General features: G+C 47.3%; 1 protein-coding gene and 1 pseudogene across 1 annotated transcript; one reads left to right on the top strand and one right to left on the bottom strand.

The window, feature by feature from the left end:
* ZNF772 (zinc finger protein 772) lies at positions 1 to 6,526 on the bottom strand. The gene is made up of 3 exons (XM_024742336.1): positions 6,281 to 6,526; positions 3,786 to 3,912; positions 1 to 2,533 (listed from the first exon to the last, which is right to left on the bottom strand). Exons 1-3 carry the CDS (start codon positions 6,293 to 6,295, stop codon positions 1,302 to 1,304), a joined length of 1,374 nt encoding a protein of 457 aa, XP_024598104.1. The 5' UTR covers positions 6,296 to 6,526; the 3' UTR covers positions 1 to 1,301.
* A 5,769-nt stretch (positions 6,527 to 12,295) lies between these two features.
* Positions 12,296 to 12,811, top strand: LOC112397983 (ferritin light chain pseudogene; annotated as a pseudogene).
* Positions 12,812 to 18,736: the final 5,925 nt, after the last annotated feature.

Raw genomic sequence — 18,736 nt, 5'->3', positions numbered from 1 at the left:
AAACATGTATCAAAATGTATCAATTTATACACTATAAATATGTGCAATTAATTGCAGAAAATGTTTAGATTGCTCAGACTGTAACTGTAGCTGTAAGATTATGAGACACAAATATGAGTCCTGAGAAGTTCCATAAACCCTCATACCAAAGTCACAGTGATAGAAACATTTGTGGATACGCCTTTAGAAGAGTTATATTCCCTAGAGTTGGCTATAGTCTCCCAACTTCCTATTTATCAGTTGTCCTTTTAGGGGACAGTGACATCTGCCTACCAAATAATAGATTTCAGGGATGCTGGTAGGTCCCAGGGAATCAAACTCTCCTAAAGAGGGCTGGGGAATATGAAGCATTCCCTGGGAACAAGGGACCCAATTCATGCTGCTCCCAGGCACATCAGAAGTTGTCATGACAAATGCCCCTTGCTCAAGAAGACCTTGGTCACACAAATCATCTTGGCATACAGGACACACGATTAGGCCTGCAAAGATTGGTATTCTTTCCTAGGAGGCCTTGAGTAGCAATGCAAATTAGGCTGAAACTAGAATAAGAGCTGTTCTTTCTTCACCATTCTGCAAATACCACTGAGACACAACAGTTGGACCTCTCACACAAGCTGTTCATTCTTTCAGGCTGGCAGAGCCCAATTCTGTTCTCAACTCAACCCACAAAGTGAACAGAATCCCAGGATTCAACGTAGTTAAAAACTAAGGTATTTGTTGCAAACCCAGAAGAATATGAGTCAGACAATTCCCAAGTTAGGTGACTTGGGGGCTGGACAAATCCATCACGAGTGCCACATGAGACCAATAAAGTCTGAAAAATGGAAATCTCTGCAAGCAGCCAGCAGAACAAAGCTTACGTTCTTCTGGCCAAAATTGGGTCACATCCACGCTTAACCAGTAGGGGAGCAGGAAGGAGTGAGGATCTTCAATGGGCTCAGGCTACCAATGATTCCCTCCAGAGAAGGGAGGAAGAGCAGAGATCTTGCCCATCAAAGCACTCTGGGGTGACTTACACACAATGTGGCACCCTGCTGTTGTACAGACATATGGATTCTTTCAGAGACACTGGCAGTGATATGCTTCTGGCAAGTGTGCAGAGGCCTCTCACAGTGAACAAAGGCATGTTACGAAGTGCAATATTGCTCCAGAAACCTTCCCATATACCTGGCACACAGAAGCATCTCCTCAGGGTGGGAGTTCAAATGTATGAGACTCATCTTCCAGCTGATGGCTACTCACATAGGCTACTCTCAGAGCTTCTCTCTGGTGTCACCCACTATGGCATATTCCTTGCTATCCTAAGGCCTTTCTCCAGCATGAACTTTCCAATGTCTGATGAGGGAAGCTCTTTGCCTGAAGGCCTTCCCACACTCACTGCACTTATACGGTCTTTCTCCAGTGTGGATTCTATGGTGCTGAACAAGCACATGTTTGTGGCTAAAGGCTTTTCCACACTCACTGCACACATATGGCTTTTCGCCATTGTGAACTCTCTGGTGTGCAATAAGGTCGGAACTTTGGCTGAAGAACTTCCCACATGCAATGCACTCATAAGGCCTTGCCCCAGTATGAACACTCCAGTGCTTAATGAGTCTGTATTTGTGACCAAAGTATTTCCCACATTCGCTGCACTCATAAGGCCTTTCTCCAGTATGGATACTCTCATGCTGAACAAGTGTGGATTTGTGACTGTAGGCTTTCCCACATTCACTGCATTTGTAAGGTCTTGCTCCAGTATGGACTCTCTGGTGTACAATAAGGTTAGAGCTATGATTAAAAACTTTCCCACATATGCCACACTCATAAGGCATTTCTCCAGTGTGGATCCTCTGGTGCTGCGCAAGTATGGGTTTGCGGCTGAACGTTTTCCCACACTCACTGCACTCATAAGGCCTTTCTCCAGTGTGGATCCTCTGGTGCTGCGCAAGTATGGGTTTGCGGCTGAACGTTTTCCCACACTCACTGCACTCATAAGGCCTTTCTCCAGTGTGGACTCTCTGGTGCTGAACAAGTGAGTCTTTACGGCTGAAGGCTTTCCCACATTCATTGCACTTGTAATGCCTTTGTCCACTGTGAAAGGCCTCTGCACACTTGGTGTTACTTTGTGGCTTCCACTTACTAAGAGGAGCATGGTGCTGGAATATGCTTGAGCTAGTTGAGAAGTCCTTACAACCCTCCCCTGTGGTAAAGGGCATGTCCAATGATTGGACAGAGCAGCTGTTCACAAGAAAGGCCCTACCCTCATCCCTTCTGCAGTGTTTCTCTCCACTGTGCTGCTTCTGGTGGTGAAGGTTTGCACTGAAACAGAGGTGTTTCCCACATGCCACACACATGTATGGTTTTTGCCCAGGGTGTGTTTCCTGGTGCTCAGCCAAGTACAAAACATCTTTCAAGATCGGGCCACATGTCTCACAGGGGTGGGCCTTCTGGGAAGACGGAAACGTCTTAGGAATCGTGACCTGTGACACTCCTTTTACAGAAACGCTCTGCTCAAAATGTATCTCCTCCTCCTCCATTCCATGCGAACAACCTGAAAGCAGACAAATGCTGGTGAAGGACACATTGACACTGGTGGGAAGGGGCAGTCTCATTACAAATGTGTATCTATCAGAACTAACATGAAGGTCTGCTATCAGACAAGAGGCCAGAGCTCAAGTTGAGTAAAGGGCTGCTATGCAGTAGTTGGCATCTAAAGGTCACAGGATGGAAGTGGCCTTGATGGGAAGAGGACACAAATGTGAGGAACAGCCTAGGAAGAACAGGGTGTCTAATGAAGTCATCCACAAATGGATTTTAGCAAGGCCTTGGCTACTAGGGAGATGTACAGAAGGGTGTGTTCCCTGAATAGCTACAATCAAATAGACTAGGTGGTATTTAAGAATTATTTGAGGTATGTGCACATTTCATGACACATTAAGCATATAAGCCAGTTTTGGAAAGCAGTGGAGAGGAACAGCTGAGATGTGGGCAGAGGTGGGGAACAGTCAAAGGCTAAAAGTCAGAACATAAAAGATAAGTATGTAAATGGGAAAGTAAAGATAAGAATGAAGTGTGGCCATTGGCCTTGGCACTCAAACAACTGTGGGCACAGAGAGGTTGGGGAATGATTAGAACCCAGCCCGACATCACACCTTTCCCCAGCTCCGACCCACCAGGGCCACCCCCACCCTGAGCCTCTCTGGTCATGGCTGGAGTCATGTTGGCCCACTCAGATAGCCAGGGCTCACTGTCCAGCTCCAGTGGGGCAATCCCATGGAAATGGAAGATGCATATCCTAAGGAAAAGACAGGTAAATGGCCAGCACTGGTCTGGGTGACCCACCCCTCAGAGAAGACAACTAAATACTATAAAAATAACTCTGAAGAAGTGTCTTGCAGGAATAGCCTAGCGGTCCCAACAAGTAGTGACCATACTTGTCCTTGCAATTCCTGACACAGGCAGGCTACTAGAAATGTCAGCAAGAGGAAGGGGGTAGAACCTGGGACACAGGGATGGCATGGATCTGGACAGACGCACCCAGTAACGGAGAGAACAAACTGGAGATGATCCACTGGGTGACAGCAGGACGCTTCATGCCTGCATCCATCCATGTAAGCCTTCAAGGCAGCAGGTACTGGGACTGCTCAGAAGTCAGAGGTGCTAGTGCACAAAGCTCACACCTGGCATCCACAGCACCTACCCTAGGGAACGGGGGAGGGAGGTAATGCCTACGGCTCTGATAGAAGAAACAGGGAAGGGGGAGAGCCCAGTCCAGGACACTGCAGGGGATGTGAGGGCCTTACCCAGTGAGGCCATAAGGGCAAAGTTCTCCAGCATCACTTCGCGGTACAGGAGCCTCTGAGCCTCATCAAGGAGCCCCCACTCCTCCTGGGAGAAGTACACGAACACGTCCTCAAAGTTCACTTTCCCCTGCCACAATGGGGAGAGCCGAGTCTGTGAGTAGTCTCTCTCCTAAGGACCCCCATCTTGCCCCCACAGAGTTCCCTTCAGCATTCCTTCCGACCTAGGTCATCAACTCATTGGAAATACCAGGGCCAGGTGCCACATATGTCTGCTCTCTCCTTAAGGTCCCTTTGATCACGGTGTCCACCCATACCAACAACAGGCAGGTGGGCAGAAAGGCGCCATCTAAGCTCTGGGGTTGGCATGTGGGGCCGCATCGCATCCCCACCCACGTCCTTCCAGCCAGTTCTCCTGGAGTTGCTAAGGCCATGCTTACCAGACAACCAAAGTTGGGCTCATCTTTCTCCCATAAGTCCCCAACACCTGGGACCAAGGGCCATCAGTTCATACTCCTTTGTCACATGCACACCAGTCTTTTGGATCACTCTCAATCTCACAACTCTTGGCTCCCCACCCAGTTGTTGGCCTCCACCACCACCTTCCTGGCTCATTAACTGCAATGCCGTTGTGATGTGTAGATTCTCCCTTGTAGACCTAGGTACACACCATCTTCTGCTTTTTGGATGTTCTCCATCCTGAGCCCCTCCACAGGACTTCAGCCCTGTGTCCAGCAGCTCACTTGATACCTCCACTCAGTGTTTTCTGGAACATCTCAGACTCTTCACATGGCCACAAATAAACTCCTGATACCCATGCAGAGTTACTTCTACCGCTAACTTGCCCATCTCAGCTGATGGAGCTTCTACCCTTCTGACTGATAAGGCCTAACATCTTGGGGCTGTCTCTTTCACACATCAGAAAATATGACCCAGTCACTTTTCCCATCTACAGAGCCAGCCCTCTGGGCCATCCATTACCACTCACCTGGAATACTGAAGCAGTCTCCTCCCTGGTCTCCTTGTCTCTATCCTAATTCCCTCTTCCGTCACCACATACAGTCTGTTCTCCACTTGGCATCCAGAAAGAGGCTGTTAAAACTTGGATCAGATTACCTCCCTCCTCTGCTACACACCCGCCATGGCTACACCACCCTCAGAACAGAGGTCTTGCTTGTCAGCTAGCCATTTCAGGCCTGACTCCTGCCCACCTGCTCTTGATTGCTACCAGATATGGTGGAGACCTGTAGTTTCTTGAAAACTCCCAACTCAATCTCTCTTTCAAGTATTTGCACATGCTGGTTCCTGTTCCTGGAACAAACTTCCACACCTTATTCCAGTGGTCACCAGAAAACAGGAACCCTTGCATGTAACCCCTGGTCTAGACCCAGAACCCTGGGCTTGGGGTTTCTCCAGGGTCCTCAGACACAAGAGCTGGGAGAGTACAAGTAAAGTGTTCGGGACTTCCCTAGTGGTGCAGTGGTTAAGAATCCACCTACCAATGCAGGGGACATGGGTCTGAGCCCTGGTCCGGGAAGATCCCACATGCCGCAGAGCAACTAAGCCCACGCACCACAACTACTGAGCCTGCGCTCTAGAGCCCGTGAGCCACAACTACTGAGCCCGCACGCCACAACTACTGAAGCCCGCATGCCTAGAGCCTGTGCTCTGCAACGAGAAGCCACTGCAATGAGAAGCCTGCGCACCGCAACCAAGAGTAGCCCCCGCTCACCGCAACTAGAGAAAGCCCATGCACAGTAACGAAGACCCAACGCAGCCAAAAATAAATAAATTTATTTTTTAAAAAATAAAGTGTTCTATGACACCACAATCCTGAAGCCCTCATGGGTGGGGGTGGAATCGATGAGAGCCTGGACATCCTTCCCTCACCTGTATAAAGCCCATAATTACTACTGAGATCAGGGGAACCTGTGGTAAGAGGGAGACTATGAGAGACAAGCAACCATGAAAGAGGCCCAAGGGCTCAGGCCTATCTTCTACTCCCGCCCTGCCACAGACCTGGGGCTGTCTGTCTTCCGAGCCTCAGTCCAGCTGTGTTGCCTTGGACTATGTCTCAACCTTTCTGGGGCCCACTGTCCGCACCCTCACCTCAAGTCTGTACACACCTGGGCAGTCTACGGAATACTTTTGAAACCATCAGATATTGCCTCTCTGTTCAGAATCTTCCGTAGCTCCCATCACCCTGAGAATTGCGGCACAGCTGCTCGGACTCTTGGTCTTTTCAGACACCAAAGGCCCTAGATTTCCCAAATGCTCCGGCTGTATCGCACCCCCAAGCCTCTGCACATGCTGGCCCCTCGCCTGTAACATCTTTCCACATCCCATCATGCTGGCTGTCAGAAGTGGGACCCGACCAAGAGAGCCCCCACTGTCTGGACACATGGTCCTGAGCTGCAGGGACCTGAGGCGTCCCTCATTCGACGCTTCAGGATTCAGAGATGGAGGTCGGGGGAACAACCCAGGGGTGCAGCACCCACCTGCGCCGCGTCCATCAGCACGGCGGCCGCCACCGGCACCTGAGGACCGGGGAGGGCGAGGGGGAGGGGAGTAGCTGGAGAGCGACAGGTGCGAGGTCCCGGGCTCCGGCGGCCGGGTCACCTGAGCGGTGCCACTGCCGATCCTCAGGTTAGCGCAGACAACGCCTCTCGCGTTTTCCCCGTCCTATCACCTCGGGTGTGACGTCGCGTTCCGGAGACTGACTCGGTGGACTAATCCGAAAGCAAACAAAATGTCCGCCCAACAACGGAAAAGGAAGTCCCGCCCCGGCGTCCCTCGTACGAACGGAAACGCCCCTTTACTGGGCCTTCATTGGCCCACAGCCGCCAAGGCTCCTAGGTAATGTAGTTCCCACAGCACCAACGATGGAGTGGGACTTCCGCGCCACCTCCAGGTCAAAGGCGGAGCCACCTAGCTAGCGGAGCCTAGAAATTGTATCGTTTAGTTTGAGGATTAGGCGGAGCGTTGCTTCCTCTTACAGGAGACGCACCCATATTTCCGGTGAGTGTAGTCTGTAACGCATCACAAAAATGTTCAGAAACATATTATTTGGGGCTTCTTTACATAGAGAATGCTCACCAGAAAAATCAAATGCACACACCATATACTAATGTCGCTCAGACCTCCATAGCTGGAAGCTAATAAATAGTATTTGTTATCAAATATACACAGCGTAGCGCGAAGCACTTGGGTTTGTTATGTGGGCCTCAGCATTTAGAATCAGGAACAAGAGAACAGACTCCAGACACGGGCACCACGTTAAGTGCAATAGGGATGTGGGACACTGATGAACAGGTGGACAATGCTGGTGTCTCTGGTTACCTCAGAAAATATTTCTCCTGCCTTTATAATCAGTGATTGTGTCTAACCCAGTGAGTAATACTTTTTATAAGAAATGTCACCGAGCCCACACTCGTTCTGCTCGCCTCACGACAGGCCAATCAATTGGGAGACGAGCTTTTGGAGCAAGGGATAACTTTATTCGGAAAGCCAGCAGACCCAGAATAAGGCAGACTTGTATCTCAAAAAAATCCATCATCCCTCAGTCCGGATTCCGGCTCCTTTTATAAAAGGGGAAGGGGCCCACTGCGGTGCTGACCAACGGCTGAGGGGGGCTGCTATAGCTAGTGCCGGCCCCGCCCCTATTACAGAAATATTTCACTCTGTATACACAGATGTATTCGATTCCTTTTAGGTATTTTACAAAGATCTGAAAAGAAAAGTGACGGAAGAAATATTCACTTCTTAAGGTATGGGGAAGTCATTCTGGCTTATATATAATTTAACTTGAACTTCAGGCTAACCAAAACAGCCTGTTTGTGGCCAAATATGCACTGTACATCTGCTTTAATTATTAAAGAAAAAGGCACATTGACCAGAAGTAAGGAATGTCCATTTTAAAGATAAAGATTAAAGGCCTCCCTTCCAGGGATGCCAATGCTAGTACTCCTTTGATCATAAGACTTTCTTCCCAGGTGACAAGGCCATACTGAGTTGTGTATGTGCTGATCTGTTTTTGTTTCTTTGAAACGTTGAAGGAGTGTATTCCAGCCTTGTTTGATGTTCCTTGTTATAACAAGATATAAAACTGTGCTCAAAACCATGCTTCTCTAGAGCAGTTCCTCAGAGTAATCTGAGAAGCTGTCTCCTGGGCTATAGTCCTCAGTTTGGATCAAAAAAACCTCTTTTCTATTCCCATTGTAGGTTGTTTATTGATTATTTTCCATCGACAAAGGTAATTTACCAAATGTCACTTGTCAATTAGAAGGACAATAAGAATTGTTTCTGTGCAGAAGAAATAACTACCATACTAAATTTCTATACACAGTAAAAATGCCTTTTAAGAAAGTGTGATGTAAGACTATTTGAGGATAAACATGACGACTGTAATGGAAAACAAACCCACAGAAAATAAAATTCTAAACATAATTTTCTAAACTGAAAATAATATTCAAGTACAAAGAAGGCTGATCCAGACGAAAAGTCTGCAAAGAGAGTTGGAATGAGGTAAAATGTCCGCCCAACAACGGAAAAGGAAGTCCCGCCCCGGCGTCCCTCGTACGAACGGAAACGCCCCTTTACTGGGCCTTCATTGGCCCACAGCCGCCAAGGCTCCTAGGTAATGTAGTTCCCACAGCACCAACGATGGAGTGGGACTTCCGCGCCACCTCCAGGTCAAAGGCGGAGCCACCTAGCTAGCGGAGCCTAGAAATTGTATCGTTTAGTTTGAGGATTAGGCGGAGCGTTGCTTCCTCTTACAGGAGACGCACCCATATTTCCGGTGAGTGTAGTCTGTAACGCATCACAAAAATGTTCAGAAACATATTATTTGGGGCTTCTTTACATAGAGAATGCTCACCAGAAAAATCAAATGCACACACCATATACTAATGTCGCTCAGACCTCCATAGCTGGAAGCTAATAAATAGTATTTGTTATCAAATATACACAGCGTAGCGCGAAGCACTTGGGTTTGTTATGTGGGCCTCAGCATTTAGAATCAGGAACAAGAGAACAGACTCCAGACACGGGCACCACGTTAAGTGCAATAGGGATGTGGGACACTGATGAACAGGTGGACAATGCTGGTGTCTCTGGTTACCTCAGAAAATATTTCTCCTGCCTTTATAATCAGTGATTGTGTCTAACCCAGTGAGTAATACTTTTTATAAGAAATGTCACCGAGCCCACACTCGTTCTGCTCGCCTCACGACAGGCCAATCAATTGGGAGACGAGCTTTTGGAGCAAGGGATAACTTTATTCGGAAAGCCAGCAGACCCAGAATAAGGCAGACTTGTATCTCAAAAAAATCCATCATCCCTCAGTCCGGATTCCGGCTCCTTTTATAAAAGGGGAAGGGGCCCACTGCGGTGCTGACCAACGGCTGAGGGGGGCTGCTATAGCTAGTGCCGGCCCCGCCCCTATTACAGAAATATTTCACTCTGTATACACAGATGTATTCGATTCCTTTTAGGTATTTTACAAAGATCTGAAAAGAAAAGTGACGGAAGAAATATTCACTTCTTAAGGTATGGGGAAGTCATTCTGGCTTATATATAATTTAACTTGAACTTCAGGCTAACCAAAACAGCCTGTTTGTGGCCAAATATGCACTGTACATCTGCTTTAATTATTAAAGAAAAAGGCACATTGACCAGAAGTAAGGAATGTCCATTTTAAAGATAAAGATTAAAGGCCTCCCTTCCAGGGATGCCAATGCTAGTACTCCTTTGATCATAAGACTTTCTTCCCAGGTGACAAGGCCATACTGAGTTGTGTATGTGCTGATCTGTTTTTGTTTCTTTGAAACGTTGAAGGAGTGTATTCCAGCCTTGTTTGATGTTCCTTGTTATAACAAGATATAAAACTGTGCTCAAAACCATGCTTCTCTAGAGCAGTTCCTCAGAGTAATCTGAGAAGCTGTCTCCTGGGCTATAGTCCTCAGTTTGGATCAAAAAAACCTCTTTTCTATTCCCATTGTAGGTTGTTTATTGATTATTTTCCATCGACAAAGGTAATTTACCAAATGTCACTTGTCAATTAGAAGGACAATAAGAATTGTTTCTGTGCAGAAGAAATAACTACCATACTAAATTTCTATACACAGTAAAAATGCCTTTTAAGAAAGTGTGATGTAAGACTATTTGAGGATAAACATGACGACTGTAATGGAAAACAAACCCACAGAAAATAAAATTCTAAACATAATTTTCTAAACTGAAAATAATATTCAAGTACAAAGAAGGCTGATCCAGACGAAAAGTCTGCAAAGAGAGTTGGAATGAGGATTGAGAGAAGTGTGCATCTTTTGATTAAAATAACTGCTCGTTATCTGTGTAAAACATGAATATGTCTCCTTATAGAGTTAAAGTGATGGAATTCCATGTATAACCTCAGAACATATACATTGAGAGGAGGCTAGTTGCTTAATGTTCTGAATCCCTTATATTTCCAATCAGGAATAAATGTATTCCTAACCCTATACTCTAATGTATTAAATAAGCTTTTGCAATTTTTAGCTTAAATATAATAAATGCAACCAGAATATACTTTTCAAACTAGAAAAGGAAAAATTTGGAATATAAATGATCAATAAAATGGTAAAAACAGTAGTAAAAGAAATGGAACTAGTCCTATGAGGTGGATTTGTCACCTAGGTTAATATGAGGAAACTGAGGCAGCAAAGGGTCTATGATACTCTCAGTTATGGCTGTTAAGTAGCACATCTGGGAATGGAGTCCACAGAGCCACAGCTTTAACCACTACCCAACACAGCCTCCAATCCAATGTCATCTATCTGGCCCCTTCTGTGTCGGAGAAATGAGGTCATGGAAAATTCAACTGCCCAGGTAACTGACATGAGGACAGGGATAAGTCTTGCCTTTTTTCTTGTCCCAGAAATATTAGCCTTCATCTTTATTTATTCCCTAAACATGTTTTTCCTGGGCACTGACCAAGAAACCAGAACAGGAAAAGCCCTGCTGGCCCACAGATACAGAGTGTTTGAGGGGGATAACTCTCATTGCCTGAGCCTTGCTCTGTCATCACAACCATCCACATGCCGTCACATCTGCTTCTCAACACCTTCAACTCCACCCCCTTGGACCGGTCTATCAACATAACATTTCTGGACTACAAAACAGCCTCCACCCTGTATCAGCATCAGTTCTTGCTCTACCTCAGCTCATGCTCCACACATCAGACAGAAGGTGATTTCAAAACAAATCAGGTTATATTTGGCAAATTTGAGTGGACCAAAAGTACACCAGTATGGGACTTCCCCGGTAGTCTAGTTGTTAAGACTCTGCACTTAAAGTGCAGGGGGCGTGGGTTCCACCCCGGGCTGGGGACCTAAGATCCCACATGCTGCGCAGTGTGTCCAAAAAAATTTTTTTTTTTTTGCGGTACGCGGGCCTCTCACTGTTGTGGCCTCTCCCGTTGTGGGGCACAGGCTCCGGACGCGCAGGCCCAGCAGCCATGGCTCACGGGCCCAGCCGCTCTGCGGCATGTGGGATCCTCCCGGACCGGGGCACGAACCCGTGTCCCCTGCATCGGCAGGCGGACCTCCAACCACTGCGCCACCAGGGAAGCCCCCCAAAAAATTTTTTAAAAAGCACATCGGTGACCAAAGGGGCAAAGATCTCAGTCTTCCCTGTTACCTACCCTCCAAAATTTAGCTTTGGGGTTAGTAACACACTTCCCATCATCAGTTACCATTGATCATGCACAACCTTGCCCTGTCTGTGGTCAGCCTCATTGTAAATATATGTGGTGACAAAATCCAGGAGAGGCATAGCAGCTTCCTGAAGTCCCACACAGCCAATCTGAGGTAGACTTAGACACATAGCCCATGCTCTCTGCTCTAGTGCTCTCCTGCAGGTGAGTGGAGGCCTCTTTCTTCTTTGTGGAGTAAACAAAATATCGACAGCTTTCAGGAATGGAGTTGTGGATTTCATACAGAAGGAGTAACAGCTGTGGAGTCCTACTGATTACTCCTTTAGCCCAGAGTCTGGCAACAATATTCAAAGTATCCAATCCTAGCCTTACTCGGTGTACCTACTCAGCCTCACCCATTCCTTTTCATGACAACTCCAATAAAGGCTCTGGGACATGCTTTCCCCCTCCCCCTTCTGCCTCATGATCCACCTTGGTGCTTCCCCATGTGGCCCTGCATGGCATGCCCTGCCTCCTGTTTCTAGGGATCTGTGTGTAATCTTCTTCCTTCAAGAAAATTATTTGTGTCTGTCTGTGTTACCATACCTGATTAAAACAAATCTGAGGTACATATTCAGAGAGTAGATAATCATTTTACCTAAACTAAATGATTAAATAGTCTGTTCTTTTCTCATTAATCAAGTTATTTCAAATTCCACACCCATTTGAAGCTGTTTTAGTCTGTTGAGATCATCAATTTATCAATTCCTGTGACAAAATAAAACTGTTGCAGCTTCACACCACACTTTGTGGAGAGAGTCCTCCTCACCGCTGACTAACCATGAGCACCCAGATCTAGCAGAATTCTTATGCCGAGGTGGAGGCCGCCGTCAGCCGCCTGATCAACCCGCACCTGCAGGCCTCGTCCACCTACCTCTCCCTGAGCTTCTACTCTGAAGCTGACGAGGTGGCTCTGGAGGGTGTGGGCTGCTTCTTTCGGGAGTTGGCTGAGGAGAAGCGCGAAGGTGCCCAGCTTCTCTTGAAGATGTGGAAGCAGTGGGGCAGCTGCAGGACGGGCAAAAGCTGTCCCCGAACGAGCGGAGTGCCAGCATGGACCCATGGAGGCCGCCATAACGCTGGAGAAGAGCCTGAACCAGACCCTCTTGGATCTGCATGCCCTTGGTTCTGTGAGCCGCAGACGCCCAGCTCTGTGAGTTCCTGGAGAGCCGCTTCCTGGAAGAGGAGACGAAGCTCCTCAAGAAGATGGGCGACCATCTGACCAACCTGCGCAGGCTGGCTGGCCCCCAGGCCGGGCTGGGCAAGTGTTTTCCAAAGGCTGTCCTGCAAGCACGACTAGGAGCCTCCGGAGCCCAGCGGCCTCTGCGGGACCCCTCTGCCTCTGCCCTCCTCGAGATCTCTGCCCGAGCCTCTTCCTTCAGCCAGGAAGCAAGTTTTTAACCACCCTGAAACCTTCACCTGAGCCGTGGTGCAAAATAGAAACAAAGAATGTTCTTTTGCAGAGGGAAAAAAAAGCTAGGCTGTGATTTAAAAAAAAAAAGTATCTGAATAGTATTAATGATTTGTAGTCTGTTTAATTCTCAAGATTGTCTAAAGAAATGGGTCCTAACTTTTGGGTACCAACTGGGTACACAGAGTATCTGATAAACTATGTTTTCTGTCAAGAAGAATAAATACACCTATTCTGAAGATGTTGTATAGGGGATTCCCTGGTGGTCCAGTGGTTAGGAGTCTGTGCTTTCACTGCCCTGGGCCCAGGTTCAATTCCTTGTCGGAGAGCTAAGATCCCACAAGTCGCGGTGTAGCCAAAAAGAAAAAAATGTTACACAGAATTTTAGGGTTTTCATGACTTCTCTGGAGTCATTCTGGGTACTGGATTCAACTCTGGTTTTCTAAAATTTAAGTGTGGTTTTGCTGAGCAGAGAGCTGAGTACCTTGACTGGATCATATTGTGTTTGTCCCTCAACCCTCAAACTCATGACAAAATTGCTTTTCCTGATTTTCAGGTTGGTGTGATGCCATCTGCATATATTGAAGAAAGAGTCCTGAGAAGTTCATCTCTGAGTCTCCCATTAGGTTGCTACTGAGACCACTGATTATTACATCATACACTGACCTCTTTATGAAGCCTCTTGAGAAATTTCTTTCTGGTCTTAATATTAGGAATAACAGTGCTTTGCTTGGGTAATTGGGTGTTTTTGTTTTATGGACACTGTAAATGATGTAACTAATTAAGTTTCGTCTTCTGCCTGCTAAAAAGCTTAGAGCCAAATTTGTGGTCCACCCAGAGTAAACGAGTAGAATCGTATAAGCATTTTGTACATGTTTTATTCCTGGCTCTTCTGTTACTAATTCCTTGGTGTATTTTGTGTATTTTAAGCCACCTTAAACAATTTCTGGAACAAGGTTGTGTATAAACAGATAAAGTAAACTTTAAAAATACAAAAAAATAGGGACTTCCCTGGTGGTGCAGTGGTTAAGAATCCGCCTGCCAATGCAGGGGACACAGTTCGAGCCCTGGTCCAGGAAGATCCCACGTGCTGCGGAGCAACTAAACCCGTGTGCCACAACTACTGAGCCTGCACTCTGGAGCCTGCGAACCACAACTACTGAGCCCATGCACCACAACTACTGAAGCCCTTGTGCCTACAGCCTGTGCTCCACAACAAGAGAAGCCACTGCAATGAGAAGCCCGCGCACCACAAAGAAGAGTAGCCCCCACTTGCTGCAACTAGAGAAAGCCCATGCACAGCAACGAAGACCCAAATGCAGCCAAAAATAAATTTTATAAGATAAATTTTTTTAAATGCAAAAAAATAAACTGTCTACCTAGCTTTTTTAATTTTAAAAACTGTCATACATTCAGTGGGATGTTCATATGAGATGTATAAATTGTTGTTTTCTTTTACAAAGACCACACCTATAAAACTCACCTCGTGTAATTTTTTTTAGGCATCCCCTGTCCCTTGTTACATTTACATGTTCCTCTGGGCCCCTAGAGCTCACCTGACATTTTCTTTTTTTTAATTTTTTGGCCACAACGCATGGCATGTGGGATCTTAGTTCCCCAACCAGGGATCTAACCTGCAACCCCTGCAGTGGAAGTATGGAGTCTTCACCACTGGACTGCCAAGGAAGTCCCCACACCTGACATTTTGATAATCATTCTTTTGATGTCTTTATAGTTTTACTGCTTACCTATACTTCCCTAAACGACAGACTATCTTTTATTGCCAAATTCTGAATTTTCCATAGATTGTATCATAGTGTATTTTTTTTTTTTTTTTTTTGCGATACGCGGGCCTCTTACAGCTATGGCCTGTCCCGCTGCAGAGCACAGGCTCTGGACGCGCAGGCCCAACGGCCATGGCTCACGGGCCCAGCCGCTCCGTGGCATATGGGATCCTCCCAGACCAGGGCACGAACCCGTGTCCCCTGCATTGGCAGGCAGACTCTCAACAACTGCGCCACCAGGGAAGCCCATATATGCATTTTTCTGACTAGATTCTGTAACATGTTTGTTAGATTTATCCACAGAGATTCATGATATGGTGGTCAGCTCATTTCCATAGCTCATCAGTAATTGATAGGGTGAATAATCCAGAATCTACTCTTCCAAGATGTGATTTCAAGAAAATGACACATATCTTCTGTGCTTGGCTTAATAGGGGAGTTTATCTGCACCTCATCTCACACTTGTCAGTGGGACTATCTCTCCTGACTCTCCTCCCTCCCATTTACATGCCACATTGTGGTCTGATCTAAATAACTAATGTAACTTGGGTTTCTATCATCCTATGTTCTTAACTCCAATATTGACTCCTTTTGTGATGTGTGTGATTTCTGATGTGATGTGTGTATAAAGTATACAATTGGAAGGAGCCTTTTGAGGTATGTGTGTCAGTTCCATCAAGCATGAAATAAAGCCTTGTCTGGAGGCTGACTCCATGTCTTAGGAGCCTTCACTTTTTTTTTTTTTCCTGAGGCTTCACTTTCAGTCATTGCTGTAACTAAGCCACGACTGATCCATGCATGCTGATAAGAAGAGGCAGGCATTTTGGGGATCTCCTGCCAAGATGACCTGAGGTGACACAGTTGGCATTAGAAACTCTCCCCCTCCCAAAATGAATATCTGGTCTTGGAGATAATGTGCTATAAATATGGGTGAGCTGGGACTGTCAGTTTGACACACCATCTCTTTGTGAGGATCCACTCGCCAAGGCATTGGTCACAGGAGGCTTTGCCTGAGTGGACAATTTTCACCTCATCATTGGCGACCCAGGGATAATCTGAATGCCTCCTTGAGGAGACTGGTCTTGAAACTGAACAGCCCTATATAGAGCCCTTCCCAGTGACAGAACCCCTGAGTCCCTGCTTACTGGTGATTAAGAAAAAGATGGTGGCCCATGCACTTATGGTCAATTAATCTATGACAAAGGAGGCAAGAATATATACAATGGAATCAGCTAGTACTGAACACCCCCTTCCAGAAAGTTCCAGGAAGGAGTGAAAGCTTCATCATCTTTTGCCCTCATGAGTCATTCCAAAGCTGTGAGGAGGTTAGTCACTGCTCAGTCCACAGACGAAACTTACAGGAGAAAAATCAGGGAAATGAAGATTGACACAAAAGAAGGAGTCAGTGGTAAAGTAGGTGGTAGGAGAACACATAATAAAGTGTTGGCATCTCTTTTATCAACAGCTGCCTGGTGTCAACAATGGTCCAAAATCCTTCCCACCTGCAGGGAGTTAGCTTTGTATCTCGAAATGGAAGGGCAGTGGAACAAAAAGAGTAATAAGGGATGAAGGGGAGAAATCTGGTGGGAGAGGAGTGTTGGCTTATGGGTTTGAGGTTTATTGTCCTGCTTGGACACCAATGCTGAGCCCTTAAGAAGGGAAAGGGCACAGATGAGTTTGGGGTGAAGAAGGAAGGTGAACACTTGGGATCCTCGACTATCTCATCACCTACATCCAGAACTCAGAGTCTTCGCTTTACCACCATTGTTTTTTATATTGGGCGTCCCATTGTCAAAGGAAATTGGTAATGTATAACTGGTTCATTCCAAGGAAACTGCTTTATTGGCCCTCAAGATCCTCTTTAAATCCTTAAGGGAAGGAAAGCCTGGAGCACCAGCTGTGCAGGAACATTAAAATACAGGCCAATCTACAATAAGGATAGTCTCTAGATGAGAGTCTGGCAGAGTTCTTGACCCTGATTTCCCCTCCACCTCCATCTCTGCAGCTCTGTCTGTTACTGAACTCAAGTCCTTGTGCCTGACACAGAGTGAGGCCAAACAATACCAATACATCGGAGTTTTGAGCAGAAAAAGGCGTATTGCAGGGCGATGAAAGGAGACGGGTGACTAATGCCTTAAAAACCCCGAACTCTCTGAAAGCTGTCAGCAAAGACCTTTTATAGGAAAGGTGAGGGAGGGGCGCGGTTAGTTGTTGCAAACTTCTTGGTATCAGATCCTTTGTTCTTGAGGTCAGGTAACGGTGTTCCTGTAAAACTCCACCAAACAAGACTGGCCTGTATTTCTTATCCTCTGTTCTGACAAGAAAGGGCAAGGTCCCAAGGCACAAGTTTCACCCTCTGAGGTCCAGGTGCTGGCTAAAAGAAGGGGGTCCCTGCTCCGGCCAGTTACCCTGTCAGGTGAAGAGGTAGATCTTAGCTGGCCGTGCCCCCAGGGCCAAGTCCACAGACCCTGCCCAGTCGTCATCACTGGGGGAGCAAGGCACCAAGGACCCAACTGGCCCTCGATCTCCTCAGGCTGCCCAAACGGGGTGGTGGGACGTGTGTGTGCATGTCTGCAGGGTTCTGCAAACCGCGATCCAGGAGGTGGGGATGAGGGGAGACGTTTGCCGTCGCCTCAAGGCCTGGGCCCCACCAGTCAGCGGCGTTGGCAAGGCCTCTGGAGCTCTGCAGGACACAGCCCCCAGCCTTCCCCGCCAGGGTCTCTTCCCACCTGCAGGGAGTTAGCTTTGTATCTCGAAATGGAAGGGCAGTGGAACAAAAAGAGTAATAAGGGATGAAGGGGAGAAATCTGGTGGGAGAGGAGTGTTGGCTTATGGGTTTGAGGTTTATTGTCCTGCTTGGACACCAATGCTGAGCCCTTAAGAAGGGAAAGGGCACAGATGAGTTTGGGGTGAAGAAGGAAGGTGAACACTTGGGATCCTCGACTATCTCATCACCTACATCCAGAACTCAGAGTCTTCGCTTTACCACCATTGTTTTTTATATTGGGCGTCCCATTGTCAAAGGAAATTGGTAATGTATAACTGGTTCATTCCAAGGAAACTGCTTTATTGGCCCTCAAGATCCTCTTTAAATCCTTAAGGGAAGGAAAGCCTGGAGCACCAGCTGTGCAGGAACATTAAAATACAGGCCAATCTACAATAAGGATAGTCTCTAGATGAGAGTCTGGCAGAGTTCTTGACCCTGATTTCCCCTCCACCTCCATCTCTGCAGCTCTGTCTGTTACTGAACTCAAGTCCTTGTGCCTGACACAGAGTGAGGCCAAACAATACCAATACATCGGAGTTTTGAGCAGAAAAAGGCGTATTGCAGGGCGATGAAAGGAGACGGGTGACTAATGCCTTAAAAACCCCGAACTCTCTGAAAGCTGTCAGCAAAGACCTTTTATAGGAAAGGTGAGGGAGGGGCGCGGTTAGTTGTTGCAAACTTCTTGGTATCAGATCCTTTGTTCTTGAGGTCAGGTAACGGTGTTCCTGTAAAACTCCACCAAACAAGACTGGCCTGTATTTCTTATCCTCTGTTCTGACAAGAAAGGGCAAGGTCCCAAGGCACAAGTTTCACCCTCTGAGGTCCAGGTGCTGGCTAAAAGAAGGGGGTCCCTGCTCCGGCCAGTTACCCTGTCAGGTGAAGAGGTAGATCTTAGCTGGCCGTGCCCCCAGGGCCAAGTCCACAGACCCTGCCCAGTCGTCATCACTGGGGGAGCAAGGCACCAAGGACCCAACTGGCCCTCGATCTCCTCAGGCTGCCCAAACGGGGTGGTGGGACGTGTGTGTGCATGTCTGCAGGGTTCTGCAAACCGCGATCCAGGAGGTGGGGATGAGGGGAGACGTTTGCCGTCGCCTCAAGGCCTGGGCCCCACCAGTCAGCGGCGTTGGCAAGGCCTCTGGAGCTCTGCAGGACACAGCCCCCAGCCTTCCCCGCCAGGGTCCCCCAGCTCACCCACCCGCCTAAGGCCAGAGGGCCTGGGTGGGGTGGGGGGGAGTCCGGGATCTGTCTCTTACCACACTCTCC

The sequence above is a fragment of the Neophocaena asiaeorientalis genome, unplaced genomic scaffold, assembly GCF_003031525.2.
Source record: "Neophocaena asiaeorientalis asiaeorientalis breed wild unplaced genomic scaffold, Neophocaena_asiaeorientalis_V1.1 scaffold582, whole genome shotgun sequence".
In the NCBI taxonomy this organism is placed as follows: Eukaryota; Metazoa; Chordata; class Mammalia; order Artiodactyla; family Phocoenidae; genus Neophocaena; species Neophocaena asiaeorientalis.
This window is presented reverse-complemented; position numbering and strand designations above follow the sequence as displayed.